General features: G+C 37.1%; 1 protein-coding gene and 1 pseudogene across 1 annotated transcript; both read left to right on the top strand.

Annotated features, from left to right (window-relative positions):
* Nucleotides 1–8,579: 8,579 nt before the first annotated feature.
* Nucleotides 8,580–10,141, top strand: LOC103321345 (7-acetyl-epi-neemfruitin B aldo-keto reductase-like; annotated as a pseudogene).
* Nucleotides 10,142–12,386: 2,245 nt separating this feature from the next.
* LOC103320996 (D-galacturonate reductase-like) lies at nucleotides 12,387–14,432 on the top strand. Its single transcript, XM_008222739.3, has 4 exons — nucleotides 12,387–12,797; nucleotides 12,889–13,132; nucleotides 13,213–13,392; nucleotides 13,917–14,432. Exons 1-4 carry the CDS (start codon nucleotides 12,475–12,477, stop codon nucleotides 14,127–14,129), a joined length of 960 nt encoding a protein of 319 aa, XP_008220961.2. The 5' UTR covers nucleotides 12,387–12,474; the 3' UTR covers nucleotides 14,130–14,432.
* Nucleotides 14,433–15,659: the final 1,227 nt, after the last annotated feature.

The following is a 15,659-nucleotide window of genomic DNA, read 5'->3' as shown; positions in this document are numbered from 1 at the left end:
TTTTGGTTGGTTACATGACCCAATTAAGATTCATTTCATTCCTTGAGTTCACCTGTACTGTATTTGGCTGAATGGTTCCATTTTCTCTTTTCAGTTCCACTCAAGGTCATCATTTCCTTTATTTTTCTTTATTTATAAATTAAAAACTGAAATCTTGACCCTGCTGTATTTATGGTTGTCTGAACATGATGTAGAATAAATGACTGAAGCGATAGAGGCAAAACCGTCAAGCTCCAACTCCTTTTCTATCGCTTTAGCCATCTGTTCTACATTAGAACAACTTTGGTAGATCATACCATTTTAAGCCTTTTGCTACATTTCCATGGCATGCATGCACTCTAGTTTGAAGTTTGAACCCATTTTGGTGGTAATATAATCAATATCCAAAATCGACTGAGAGTCAAATTAGGCATAGTTGAGCTTGATGAGGAGCATAAAATCCCAACTAAATCAATGTGATTAATTCTGAATATTGATTATTGACCTGTACAGATATTTAGTTTATTTCCTTTCTTTTATATAAACGTGTACATTAATGAATAGCTCATTTAGGCTAGTTTTCAGCATCTTAATTGGCTATTGTATTTGTATAAAGGTTTTGTACCTCATTCTGAAATATTATCAATATATGAATTACCAATTCTATTATGGTATCAGAGCCTAAGGTTACCAATAATCCTACACAAACTCAAACCCTTGGCAATCAACGACAGCGAATCACCTCAAGCCTCGGCCAAGCCTAAGTAACCCAAGTATGATGATCCTTGCGGCAACAATGACTCTCAAGGTCATCGGTGGTCTTTTTCTCCTTCGGTCCATCATGTTGACGCCACTCTTGTGGCCACCGCAGCTCCCCCATCACACAAGCTCATTGCAGCACAATAATAGAGCTTCCTTGCTCTCCTCAATCAAAACAAGCCCAGAGTTTTGGCTAATCATGTTAGCACTGCTTCCAGCACTAGTGATCTCTCGGGTAACACCTTTTGTGCCTCTGCTTTCGTTGGTGGACTCAATTGGATTTTTGATACTGGGGCCACCGATCATATGGTTTGTTCGCCTAAGTTGTTGACTACATGCACTCTAGTCTCTAATTGTCAAGTGTACCTTCCTGATCATGCCCTTGCCAATGTGACCCATATTGGCACTATCCGTTTCTCAGATGATTTTATTCTTCATATTGTGCTTTGTGTTCCCTCATTTAGATTAAATCTAATCTTTGTGAGCAAGCTCACCAAAAGCTCTTCTTGTATTGCAATGTTTGCTAATAAATTTTGTATTGTTCAGAACCAACGTTCGGGGAAGATGATTGGGACAGGAACTGAGAGGAAAGGTCTCTACTATCATAATACTGCGAAGACAGCTAGGTGCAATTCTGTTTCAACAGTTGTTCCTTCTTCTTCTCGACTTTGGCATCAACACTTGGGTCATCTTTCAAATAAAAGCATGCGTGCTCTTTCCCTTTCTAAGAACATGAAATTTTGTGACATTGATGATTGTTTGGTTTATCCCTTAGCTAAACAAACTCATTGTCCTTTTCCCTTGAGTTCTATTAGTTCACTTGCGTCATTTGAATTCATTCATGTTGATATTTGGGGTGGTTATCACGTTCCTTCCATCACTAAGGCACAATACTTCTTGACCTTTGTAGATGATTACTCCAGATGTACATGAGTTTATTTAATGCATCACAAATCATATGCATGTCAAAAGCTCACTACCTTCATCAATCTTGTTGAAGCACAATTTTCTTCCTAGTTAAAATTGTTCGTATTGACAATGGTCCTGAGTTTATGATGACACAAATTTTTTTTTTTTCCTGATAAAGGGATTTTACATCACATTAGTTGTGTCTCCACTTCACAGCAAAATGGAGTAGTCGAAAGAAAACACCGACATCTTCTCAATGTTGCACGAGCTTTACTTTTCCAAGCCAAACTTCCTAAGAAATTTTGGGGGGATGCCATACTCACTGCCACATATCTTATCAACCGCACTCCTACACAGGTTCTTAAAGGAAAAACTCCCTACGAAATCCTTTTTCTTAAACCACCAGCCTATGATCACTTAAGGGTTTTTAGTTGTTTGTGCTTTGCCTCTACTCATCATCATTGCCTAACCAAATTTGATGCTAGGGCCACACATTGCATTTTTCTTGGTTACCCATATGTTACGAAGGGTTATCGTGTTTATGATCTTAACACGAGTAAAAAATTTATTTCTCGGGATGTTATCTTTCATGAAACTACTTTCCCTTTTCCATCTTCCATTACCGACTCTTCTCTTGTCTTCCCAACCTCTCATCCCACCAATTTTGATGATGCCCCAACCTCTCACTCCACTCCACATGTATAGTCCCCTATGCATGGACTTAATTCTCATACTTCGCTATTTCCAACACATGACCTTGCATTTCCAGCGCCTGACCTTGAGTTTCCAACACCTGGACTTGAGTCTCCATATGCGGCTCCTCCACTTACTCTTGTACCGGGGTTTCAACCACCGCTACGGAGTACCACCACTCGGCTTAGTTATCTTCAGCAGTATCATATTAACATAAAAGTACATTCCAGGTCTCTCCCATCATCTAACTCAACGTTGATTGAACCACAAGGTACCAAACATCCTCTCTCTCATGTTCTTACATATGATCGCTTGTCACAACACCATCGTGTTCTTAGTGCTTCTCTTTCAGCGGTCAAAGAACCCATCTCTTTTGTTCAAGCAACTCATAACCCTCAATGTCATCATGCCATGGCACAAGAACTGACTGCCCTTGAAGCTAATGGCACATGGACTCTTCAACATTTGCCCCACAACAAGAAACCCATTGGTTGTAAGTAGGTGTACAAGGTCAAACTTCATCCTGATGGTTCCCTTGATTGGTATAAAGCACGTTTGGTCGCCAAGGGCTATAATCAGGTTGAGGGTTTGGACTACGGGGAAACTTTCGCCCCTGTCGCACAACTTGTCACAGTCCGCCTTTTTCTCGCCGTTGCTTCCACGCATCGTTGGCATCTTTATCAGCGTGATGTCAACAATGCTTTCCTCAATGGTGATCTTGATGAAGATGTTTATATGAATCTACCTCCTGGATTCGGACGAAAATGGAAGACTCGTGTATGGAAGCTTTATAATTCCTTGTATGGACTTAAGCAAGCTTCACATCAATGGTTCATTAAACTTTCTATATCCCTTAAGCAAGCAAGCTATCATCAATCGAAGGTAGATTATTCATTGTTCGTTCGAACTCGAGGTAGCACATTCACTGCATTACTCATCTATGTGGATGATATCATTTTGACAGGGAATAGTTTACAAGACATTGAAGCAACCAAGTCATACGTGCTGCAACAATTCAAATTGAAAGACCTTAGTCAATTGAAATATTTTCTTGGCATAGAGATTGCTCGTTCTAGCAAAGGCATAGTCCTTTCACAATGCAAGTATGCACTTGAAATACTAGAGGATGCAGGACAACTTGGTGCAAAACCAGCCGATTCACCCATGGAGCAGAATTTGTCCTTTAGCAAACATAAGGGTGATTACATTGATGATCCATCTTCGTATCGAAGGCTTGTAAGGAAGCTGATCTATTTGACAATTATGCGGCCTGACTTGGTGTACACCGTTCACACTTTGAGTCAGTTCATGGATAAGCCACGAACACCATACCTAGGGGCAGTTCATCGGGTTTTGGGCTATGTCAAACGTGCACCAGGACAAGTTATTTTTCTTTCTACCAATAATCCAATTCAATTAAATGCCTTTTGTTATGCGGATTGTGCTCGATGTCGTGATACTCGACGTTCTACTACCAGGTATTGTGTGTTTGTCGATTCTTTGGTTTCTTGGAAGACCAAGAAGCAAACCACAGTATCTCAATCTAGTGTCGAAGCTAAATATCGTTCCATGGCTACCGCTTGTTGTGAAATTACTTGGTTACGATATATTTTGCAAGATTTAGGGATCAAGCATTTACATGCAGTCAAGTTATACTGTGACAACCAAGTAGCGCTCTACATTACTTCGAATCCAGTATTTCATGAACGGACTAAACACATTGAGATTGATTGCCATTTAGTGAGAAAAGGTTCAAATTGGAACGATCAAAACGGCTCATATTTCCACCTTACAACAACCAACAAACATATTCCATGAGTCTTCCACAATTTGCAATTTTACTCGGCAAGTTGGGAATCATCATCATACATTCCAACTTGAAAGGGAGTGTTGAGGAGCGTAAAATCCCAACTAAATCAACGTGATTGATTATGAATATTGATTATTGACCTGTACAGACATTTAATTTATTTCCTTCCTTTTATATAGACGTGTACATTAAGAATAGCTCATTTAGGCTAGTTTTCAGCATCTTAATTGGCTACTGTATTTGTATAAAGGTTTTGTACCTCATTTTGAAATATTATCAGTATACGAATTACCAATTCTATTAGAGCTTGTATTATGGAAGAGTGAGAAGTGATACAGTTCAATTGGTGAAAAATTGCCCCCAGCCTGAAAAAGATAAAAATAGAGATTGAGGTAGTGAACAAAAAACAGAGGCCCACATATACAGGGAAACATCAATGCACTATGTGGTTCATGGCATTTGGCATGGGAGGTTATGATGCCCCCAGTTGGTCCCTCTTTTGCTTTTCTTTTTTCTTTTCTTTTTTTAATTTTTTGTTTTTCTGGTTGGCAAGCTGGGCTGAGCTGAGCCTGAGCCCCTCCTCCTATTCGAAATATTCATCCTTCCAACCCTCGGATTGGTTTAATGTTTTGAACCAATTAATCTGGACTTAGAAAAGTTATGACTTTATGGCTGGTTTTGGGACCATCATCCGCTTTTGTTTCACTTTGACAGTTGATGGGATGATGTATTCTTGGATTCTGAAATGTAAAGTCAGCTGGTAGCCTAGTGCTAGCTATATAATGATCTTTGAATGAAGCCATGATCCATCATACACAAACTAATTTACTTACTGGTAACATTATCTACCGCTTCAACCAAACTCCTCCCCATGGTGGTAAACACATCTCACCAATAGTAAATCCTCGGTAGTCAAATGGAAATGGACCAAGTGAAGATACAAGATGCTTGTGCTACAAGTTAGCCGTTTGTCTAGTCAAATGTAGATGTACTTGCAGTTGCAGAATATGATGGAAACACGACAAAGAAACTCCCCATGCATATCAATGAAATTAATTCTTCCTCCTTCCCAATTTGAAATTGGTTTCAGTTAATAATCACAGATGTGAAGCATTCTATTAGCCTGTTTTTCAATTATTAGTCTCCCCCGACCCAAATATGAGTTTAGACTCTCTTTCTCTCTCGGTCTCTCTGTCTCTCTGTCTCTCATCCACAAGACTCTTAACACAAAAATGAATCAGGGATTTGAACAGAAACATGAAACAGGGAAACTTTCTTAGTACATAGTTGTATACATGTGAAACTAGAAACAGGGTTTTAACTGCTTCACATCAATCAATCAATCAATCAATCAATCAATATGATTAATGATGGTATATATATCTTAGCATATATTATGGTGGTGAGGTGGGAGACCGCAGCCGGTGATCCTCCGCAGCATAAAAAGAAATGCCGTTCCTTAAAGAAGCCTTAAGGATGTCGATGGATGAGCACATGTATTAATATTAATATTAATTAAGCAGATTAGTGAGTGCCCCTCAAAATTTTCAACCCAATATTAATTCTTTGTTTCTCATTCTTGAGAGAGAGGCTCAGACCCCTCCAATGACAGAGACTACTTGTAGTAGAAAGTAACTAGAAGAACCAGGGAAATCCACTCCACTCACTCCGAAGTCTTAAGACTGTAGAGACACTGCACAACTTAATGATAAAGCAGGATTGCATCTTGACCGTAATAAAGCTATTAGAATCTGTAATTATTACATTTATAATTAGTGCCCAACTTTGTCCTTGTAACAATCATTTTCGTTTTGGGGCCTGTTTGTTTATACATGAAACTTTGGTGCTGATCTTATCGCTTCACTTCACACTAGAGTTTTCTGTCTTGTTTTCCTTGGTTTTCCACAGGCATACATGTATAGTTTGTATGTGCCATTTTTGTATCTAGGGTTTCTGTACATGTGAAGTGAAGCACACCATCTTTCCTTTTCTGGAGCAATTTGTTTGGAACAAACTAATTCTTTCTTTCCCTAGTTTGCTTTGAGCAATGGGGGCACTTACTTAGGCAAAGTGGCAAGTGGAAAGGCCATCATATAACCAAAGGCTTTCAACCACTTCTCAGGCTTTCTGCTCAAAGCCTGATCAAAGATAAAAATGTTACTGTTTCTTTTGAGTGTACGTACGTATAATTAAAAAGAATCATTATCTTCTTCACAGTTTGGTCAACTCTCTCTTGGGAGAAAAACCCTTCGCTTTAAATCTTTCTACTGGATAGAAAGATAGAGCCTGCCTGACCACTTTTGACGCACAAAAGAAGCCTATAGTTTGTATTTCTTCTATATCTACCAGAAAACAAAAGAAAACAGAAAACGAAAATGAGCCTCACATTTGAAAAATTGAATTTGATATGGTCGATGAATAAGCAACTGAATCATGCAAATATGATATGTAAGCCACTCAAGTTTACTGAAAATATGAGACGGACGGTCCCTGTAAATGATAAAAATCCCATCCCATCAAAAGCCATGAAACTTGGGAACACCTTTACCCCAACAAATACTTGCACGCCAAGGGAATCATCTTCATCATTTGCAAAGACCTTTTATTTCATTGAGGCCAAGATTTTATACAACACAACACACCACACCACCAAGAGAGAGAGAGAGAGAAAGAGGAAAGTTTGAAATTGGAGAGACAAAAGGGATGTGGTTTCTTGGGGTCACCACCAATCATTTGGATTTATGTAAAAATGCAATTAGTGGGAAGTGATATATATCAGTCGGGGCCCTTTGGCGTGCCATCAACGACAACTTTGGTCTTACCCCTTGAACATTTGTAAACCCTTTAATTTGCATCAAAAGCCACACCCCAAAAAAACGAGAAATACTGCTTCCCTTCCCTTATGTATCTTCATTCACCCAAAACTCATCAATCATATCTATGTTTTTTTAACAATTTTTCTCACGCGTCATTTAGTAAGTTACATTTTATAATAAAGATATAACTTACAAGTGTTTCTTATACTTAATTACTAGCTAGGTTTAGTGTTAATCTTCTGGTCCTTTGAATTAACTTTGACTAATTAATAGACTTCTTCTAGCTAGGTAATATTATTAAAGATCCTCAGAGAAGGTTTTGGTTTGAAAACAGTTGAGTGGGATTCATTCGATCAGCAAGAAGATCTAGGTAGGGCCTACCTTTGTAATCATAAGTTATGGGCAAGCTTAAGCGTTGGAAATTCTATCTTCCATTCATCGAACGCACAGTATTTATCCATAACATTTGTCAATAAAAGTAAAGGGGCATTTCAATTTGTGCTCTGATTCGATATATGTTTGACTTTGAAATGCAATGCTAGAGCCTAGAGAGATGAGAAATCATTTTGCATGTGATAATTAACAGTAATGTTCTGTTCCCTGAGTGACATTATAAAGTCCAGCTAGTCCAACTTTGTATGTAAACTCCAACTCTTATATACGGAAAGTTCGTTGTCATTTTAACTTTGACTTGGGCTATATTTATACAATCCGGGTGATGGGCCTTTTAAAGTTATGCAAGGCTTGGTTATTGAGCCTAAACCCAAACAAAACCTACACAACACGAACTAAACGGGCCTTAGAGACTAAGTATATCATCAACCAAAGCCGCTCCAGCCCAAAGAGGCACTGAGTCATACCAACACACGCCTATGTCCATATTATAGCTTTCATTAACAAGATATCAGGCCTTCAATTTGAGGTAGAATAATTCCTTTACTCTCTATTTGGATGAAGGAATTTAAAATTATATAAAATTCTTAAACGACGAAATTTAGATCTCCGTTATTAAATTTCTGGCAATTAATAATTTCAGTGTTTGGATTTATGTATGTCGAAACTTTGCAAATGACAAAAATTATAGTGAAAATGAAGTCATGCTCAATTAGAATTGCGAAATGACGACTCTTCTGGCGAAAATTAAATTTGGGAATCTCGAATCCCCAATTTTCACTATTTTTTCCACCTCATTTAATAAGTTTCATGTTTAAATTGACAAACAATGGAAATATCAATTTCTTCTCTTCAATTTCTAACTTTTAGCTAAATTCCGAGTTATTTTTCTTCATCCAAACAGAGGATTGGTGGTGCTTCTAAGACTAATAAAGAATGTTTAAATGGGGTTGAATTAAGGAAGCAAGTCTAAGATATCCTAGGTCTGTTTATGAGATTGCAAGAAAAGAAGAAAGAAAAAGAAAAATCTTTTATGAGATATTGTGCAATGCAATGCCATGCTCATGTAGATGAGATATTCTAATAATATGAGGTAAAAAAATAAAATAAAAAGCCACAAAGGAAAAGGATATTAAAATCCCACACCTAACCTTAGCTATAATAAGTTAGAGGCATACTGATCAAAATCAAATCATCCAGATGACTAGATATTTACATGCATGGATGGTGTACATGTTGCCAAATTTGTCGTCCTTTTCTCCGAAGGTAATCACCAAACACTAAATATGGACCATTTAAGTTTTAGCTGGTCGCAGAGATTACAGAAGAGAACCAGCACAAGCCTGTGGAGATCAAAATTCAAAATGGGAAGAAGCAATATAAATATTCCGGAGTTGCCAGTGCCAGTGATAGGATTAGGGACGGCTTCATATCCTTTTGCTGACAACGAAGCCACAAAAGAAGCCATTCACAAGACACTCAAGTAACTAATTACTTGATCAAATAACATTCATTTTCAATTCATAATACATTTTCATTAATTGCAAATTTTGATTCAGATTGTATATTGTAATTTGTATGTGTGTGTGTGTAAAATATATTCAGGAATCTGGGATTGGAGTACCTTGATATGTATCTGATACATTTGCAGTGGGTTTGAAGAGAGCTGAAAGCTATGAATATCCTTTTAAGAAAGAGGACCTTGTTGCCATGGATTCCAAGTCATTGTGGGAAGGAATGGAGGAGTGTCAGAAGCTTGGCCTCACCAAGTCCACAGGTGTCAGCAACTTCTCATGCAAGAAGCTAGAAATCTTGCTTGCTACTTCAAAAATCCCCCCTGCAGTCAACCAAGTAATCACCCAAAAACTATATATATACGAATGATTCAAGGCAAGAGTACTTAATAATTAATCTGCTGGTTTGATTATAACTTGCAATTAATTTAAATAACTAGGTGGAGATGAACCCGCTGTGGCAGCAGAAAAAGCTAATAGAGTTTTGTGAGACGAAGGGCATAGTGATCACAGCCTACTCTCCATTGGGGGCAAATGGAGCACCTTGGGGGACAAAGATTTTGGAGAACAATCAGTATAAAACCAAATAACAGAATAATAAATAAATCGAAATATGCTTTATATATATAATCAAATCAATACAACAGTAGAATAAATTACAAAATACTGACTTGAATTTATGATAGTCACAAATCATCAAATGAGGCCCAACTTTGCCTCCACTAGGCCCATACCCTATTTAGTATTTTTAAAGTTTTGGTGCTTATAAACCATGAAATGAAACAACTACCTCCCAACGTGGGACTAAATGCAAGTGTATTTTTTCCTATACAAACTCTAACAAAGGAGTCATGGAATGTGAGGTGCTCGAACAGATTGCGGATGCAAAACGAAAAACCCTTGCACAGGTACAGGTGCACTCACACCCTATTTAATTACGAAATAATTACCATGCACAATCCTGCCTGAATGATTGCATTTAATTAAAATTAATGAATGATTCTGGGTGCTCTTCTTGTGCATGCATAAATCAAAATGAAGGTTTGTCTGAGATGGGTATACGAGCAAGGGGTGAGAGTTTGGTGGTGAAGAGCTTCAATAAGGACAGGATCCAAGAAAATACTGGCATATTTGATTGGGAGCTGAGTCCTCAAGAATTGGATAACATCAATCAAATTCCACAAAACAGAGGATTTCCAGCAATCAACTTCATTGCAGATGAAGGCCCTTACAAGTCTCTTCACAAGCTTTGGGATGGAGAGATTTAATCATCAAAATTCACCTATATAACACATTCTTGTTATCATCTCAATTTCCTTTAAACTTGCAAGGGGCTTGTAGCTTAACTGATTAAAAGCAGATTACTTCTGCACCCGAGAGGTCATGTGTTCAAATTTCTCCATACCCAACATCACTTGTATCAACAACAAAAAAAAAATTAAACTCCCAATAAACTCTACCAATGATTATTAAAGTTTGATGAGAGAGTTGCAAGTTCCAAGTTTGATAATGCCTTCAACCTTCTGATTGAACTCAAGCTCTTATGTGTCCCAAAAAAAAAAAAACCCTCAAGCTCCTTCGACCCAAAAAAAACACTCAAGCTCAATTGGCCCATCTTCGAGCCCACATTTTGCCAAAAAACTTACTTATAACTGGAATAACATTGTCATGCTATCTCCGGTCAATAATACATTGACACGTGAAAAATTTATCATACATATCATTGCATTATTGACATGTGATAGCAAAAAGTATTATCTCGCATTAGAATTTCTCTCTAAGTTTTGGCCACAGTGGGTTTCTTTTGTTTCGAGTCCAAATTCCAATGCAAGCTTTTTTTAAAAATTAAAAATTCCAATACAAGCTTGTAAAGGTAATTTCTTAATTAACCCTTTTAAGAATATAACTACTTTCCGTTGAGCAAAAAAAGAAGAAGAAAGAATTACCTTATTTTTTCCTTCGCTGATGAAGTTTATGTTGGCAAAAAAGAAGACACTGGAACTATTTCTTCACAAAAGTCAAGGGAACAAATTACCTAGGTTAATTAATTATAAGCTTTATTTATTGAAGTATTCTTTGAAATTATGGTAAAATCTTATTTAATTCTTTTAAAGTTAAAGTGACCTAGAGTACCCCCTTGACAAGTACTTCTCCAGAAGGCATTTTATGGCCCATAAGCGCAGAAGCATTTTTGTTTATCAAAAAACACTTTTAGCCCTTTGAGAAATACTCCCAAACAAACCCTTTAAGACTAGGATCCAAATCCAAGCTACTTTTCCACTTATGTCGGTTGCATAATTTTGCACCTGAGAAATGTTTACTTACAAAAATATATTTTAAAAAAAAAACTAGTGATCGCCGTAGATTCTTTTTTGTTGTTGAGAATTAGTGATTTCATTGATAGCAAAAAGGATTACAAATTGTCCTCCGCCAAAGCATCATACACAGCAGAAGGGAGAGAGAAGAGAGGGGTGGTGGTGGTGACCATGATGATGTTTGTGGTAAAGTCAAACCGGCTAACCATGTGCTACCCGATTAGTTTCTCAAAAGACAAATTGAATAGAAATATATCCTCTAACTGCAAAAATTAAAGTCTGCAATCTGAAACCAAAAGGCTCAAATGCGACCTGTCTTCATGCTCGCTTGTACAGTCCTATCTCTCCTTGCGCATCTCTGTCAAAGTCAATGAGCCTTTCGCATTGCCGTAGACGCTTGAATTACTTGAAAATATATGTAGGTGATTAGTTTGTCCAAAGTCAAGGTCGTTATTTATGAGATAGAAATGGAAGAAAGACAAGAGACAGAAAGGTATCCATCGAATTAATTCATATGAATTAATTGTCAACACCCACTCACTTACAAATTTGATTTCAATCAGTTGATCGAATCATTGAATATGAATCGATCAAGTTCATGATATACAAGCAGCAGTAGCTAGCTAACTTTTATTGACATGTTTCAAACTCAAACAAAAGTCAGAAATCTTAGTTTCGCTTTCATAAATTATCTTTATTCCATGGTTAACGTAATTAATTAATCATCAACTGAAGTGTTGTATCATATGCATCATTGATCAAGTCTTTGTTGCTAGAAATCTTAGGTCATCCATGCAGGAAAACAACCACTTATCCTAATTTAAACATCCAAATTAAAATCTGATATATATCGTAATACTGTAATTAATTATTGGACCTGACGCACATCATCATCATTATTATTGAGTTATTGAGTTTTTTGGGGCACCTAGATACCCCAAAATATACATGGTCATGGTTCGCTCAATCAAAGGCAAGCATCACATTCTCAATGTTTGACTTTTCTTTGATCAATCCACTCACAACCACAGGCTATTTTCTAATTAAATCATTATGAATTTAAGTAACTTTTTTTCTTTCTTAAAAATAAAAAGGTAAACAAAAGTTGCAGTTGACTTAGACTTAGTATTTTTCGCATGACCTACGACTCTCTATGTAGTGCCTATATAAAGGCAAGGCAATAGTGCAACTGGAGGCCACGACATACATCTACCTATCTAGTGTGTAACTCGTGTTGAAGAAGTTAATTTGGAAATTATTAGTCTTTTTTTGGGTGGACATTTATAATGCCGTCAATGGTGGTTCCTGAGGTAACACTAAACTCGTGTGACGGCATAACAATGCCAGTGATCGGCATGGGGACTTCATCGTACCCTCGCGCCGATCCAGAAACAGCCAAGGCTGCAATTCTTGAAGCTATCAAAACGGGGTACCGCCACTTCGACACGGCCTTCATTTACGGATCAGAGCATGATCTGGGTGAAGGCATAGCCGAAGCCCTGCGTCTTGGTTTCATCAACTCCAGAAGTGAGCTCTTCATCACCACCAAGCTCTGGGCCAGCTTTGCTGAGAGGGACCTTGTAGTGCCTGCCATCAAGGCCAGTTTAAGGTATCCTATATATTATTTAATTTAATGTAATATACTAATTAATCATTAATTGAAGTTTGATCCACTATTAATGAATAATATTATGATATAGGAATCTTCAAGTGGAGTATGTGGATATGTACATAATTCATTGGCCCTTCAAGTTAGTGAAAGAGGTGAAGAGTACGCCTGTTGAAAAGGAGATTGTGCAACCTCTAGATTTGAAGTCTGTTTGGGAAGGCATGGAAGAGTGCAAGAGACTGGGCCTTGCCAGGGCCATTGGCGTCAGTAATTTCACCTGCAACATGCTTCAGGACCTCCTTTCCATCGCCAAAATCCCTCCCGCCCTCAACCAAGTAACTATTTATTTATATATTATATATATGCAGAATTAATTAAAACACGAGGGAATTAATTATGATGTGTGTGTGTTTAGGTGGAGATGAATCCAGCCTGGCAGCTGAAAAACATGAGGGAGTTTTGTAAGGCAAAAGGGATCCATGTCACAGCATTCTCTCCGTTGGGTGCATCTGGGACAAAATGGGGAGACGACAGAGTTTTAGGCTCAGCTATCCTCCAAGACATTGCCAAAGCCAGAGGCAAAACAACAGCTCAGGTACCTTTGATTACTTACGTAGGCCATCCCAAATGGGGGCCTCAAATTGGGCTTTACTTTCTTGGGGCCCATAAATATAGAGTCCAAGTGCAAAAGGACATCCTCAATTAAAGAATTTTTAGACTTTATATCATAAAACTGAGTCGGAGATAATTAAAATACAAATTTATAAATAAACCAAATTCTAGACATGTATTTATAAAAAAATTCAAACACTATTTAAATATAGAAACACACTCAAAATCAACCCCAAAATCAACAATTGTATATTTTTTGGGTGTGTTTATAAATGGGTTTTGAGTGTGTGTAATGATGGGTTTTGGGTGTGTTTATAAAGTGTTTTGAGTGTTGAGTTTTTTTATAATTTCAGCCCCCATTTTGGGTGTTTTAGTGAAACCCCCTAATTAAAACAGAATAAGTTAACAACAATAAAAATTAATACATAGAATAAATTACATCATAAATTAATAGTATCTTTGATTTGATTAATTATTGATTAATCTTATAATTAATTACATATGCAGATATCGTTGAGATGGGTGTACGAGCAAGGGGTGAGCATGGTGACCAAGAGCTACAACAAGGACCGAATGAAGCACAACCTCGACATCTTCGGTTGGTCCTTGACGGAGGAGGAGTTGGACAAGCTGACTCATCTTCCTCAGCACAAAGGTGTCAATTTTACCTCACTTTTGGGGCCGCATGATATTGTGCTTGAGATTGATGCTCAATTATAACCATTCAATCCATCCTCATGGGCTTTCTTTCCTTCATTTATTTGCTTTCTCTCTTTATGTTGAACGTATTATTCGTCATAATATATAAAGTTTGAAGAAAAAGAATTACATTATAAAGAAATAGTAGTTGACCCAGTTAGGATGTAGCGTTTGCAAGGGACTTTTCTTTCTTTAGTCAATAACCTTTCTGTTTAAATTATATATGTATCATATCATGTTAGTTTAGCTTCTGGCTAAGTTTTTGGCTGCCCCCATTTTACCAAAAAAATTATATCTATCACTTCCAACAAAAATATATTTATATATGTATAACGGGCACATTGCATTAGGTGGGGCAAGCATGTGGGCTGCTTTTGTTGTCTTCGTGGACTCCATAAAATATTGATTCAGGCAATTCATTAGGCAGTACGTAGCTCAACAAGTTGACTCGGCAAGGATTTAGCCCCAATACCATTTTTTATTTGGTCAAAAAGCCCCAACAAATACGTAGGTTGGAGATGGATTTTAGGGTCAAAACTCAAATTTTGACATTTCATTCCACCACTTGGACATGGTCTAATAAGCATATTTAAAAGCGATGTCAATTGTCTCGTACACACAGTGGTGGACCCATTGAGGTACAAGGAGGTGTGGCCGTACCTCCCCTCACCAGAAAATATCATGAAAATGTTGGAAAATATCTATTTGCTGGTGTCCATAAACTATTAGATAAAAGGGACATTTTGCCTCAAAGAGGCTATAATTTTGTTTTCTAAAACGCTTAAATAAAATGCTCGCTATAATTTTGCACGCTGCTCGCGCATATATTTTTTTAAGTCATGACCAAAACAATGTCATTCTGAACCAGGCCAGGAAAAAAATATATATTTTTAAGGAAATGAAGAGACATGCCCACCGAATAAGTCTTCAGCCCTGGAAGCTCAAGCATAACTTCATAGTCTCGAAACCAAGTATATTGACAGATGGATTAGATATATAGATCTTGTTCATGTTCCTATCTTCAATTTGAAGCCTGGTCAATTACATCAAAATTCATTCTCTTCGCATTGCAAGGTCTGCTGTTTTTTTTATTTTCAGTTTCGTTTCTTCTGGTTTCTTAAAATGATTTTTTTATGTTTATTATTATTATTTTCCATGATTTGTTTGTTTAATTGTGGGTTTTAATTGATTAGCCAACTTAAGGGAGAGAAAAATAAAAAGTCTTGTTTGCAAGTTGTCATCGTCAGTTTTACTATTTTGATTAGCCAACATTTTCTGGTGTCATAGCTATCATAATGAGATTAATGAGGCCTTCTTTCTAGTTGGTAATTAAACTCGATTTATAGTTAGGAGGAATGAGATTAATGAGGCCTTCGTTCTAGTTAAGAAACAACATTGATTCATTGATGAATGATTGAAGGTCACCAATTGGTGTTGTGTCCACATACATATGATATATGGACTTACTCTCCTGTTGAAAAAGAGTGAAATTACCTATAGAATAGCTTAAAACACTAAAAGATTAGTGAAGGGCACGTAGGCAAAACGAAG

Source organism: Prunus mume, linkage group LG2 (assembly GCF_029339155.1).
Source record: "Prunus mume cultivar Tortuosa linkage group LG2, ASM2933915v1, whole genome shotgun sequence".
Lineage (NCBI taxonomy): Eukaryota > Viridiplantae > Streptophyta > Magnoliopsida > Rosales > Rosaceae > Prunus > Prunus mume.
Note: the sequence above shows the minus strand (reverse complement) of the source record. Positions and strands in the feature narration are given on the sequence as shown.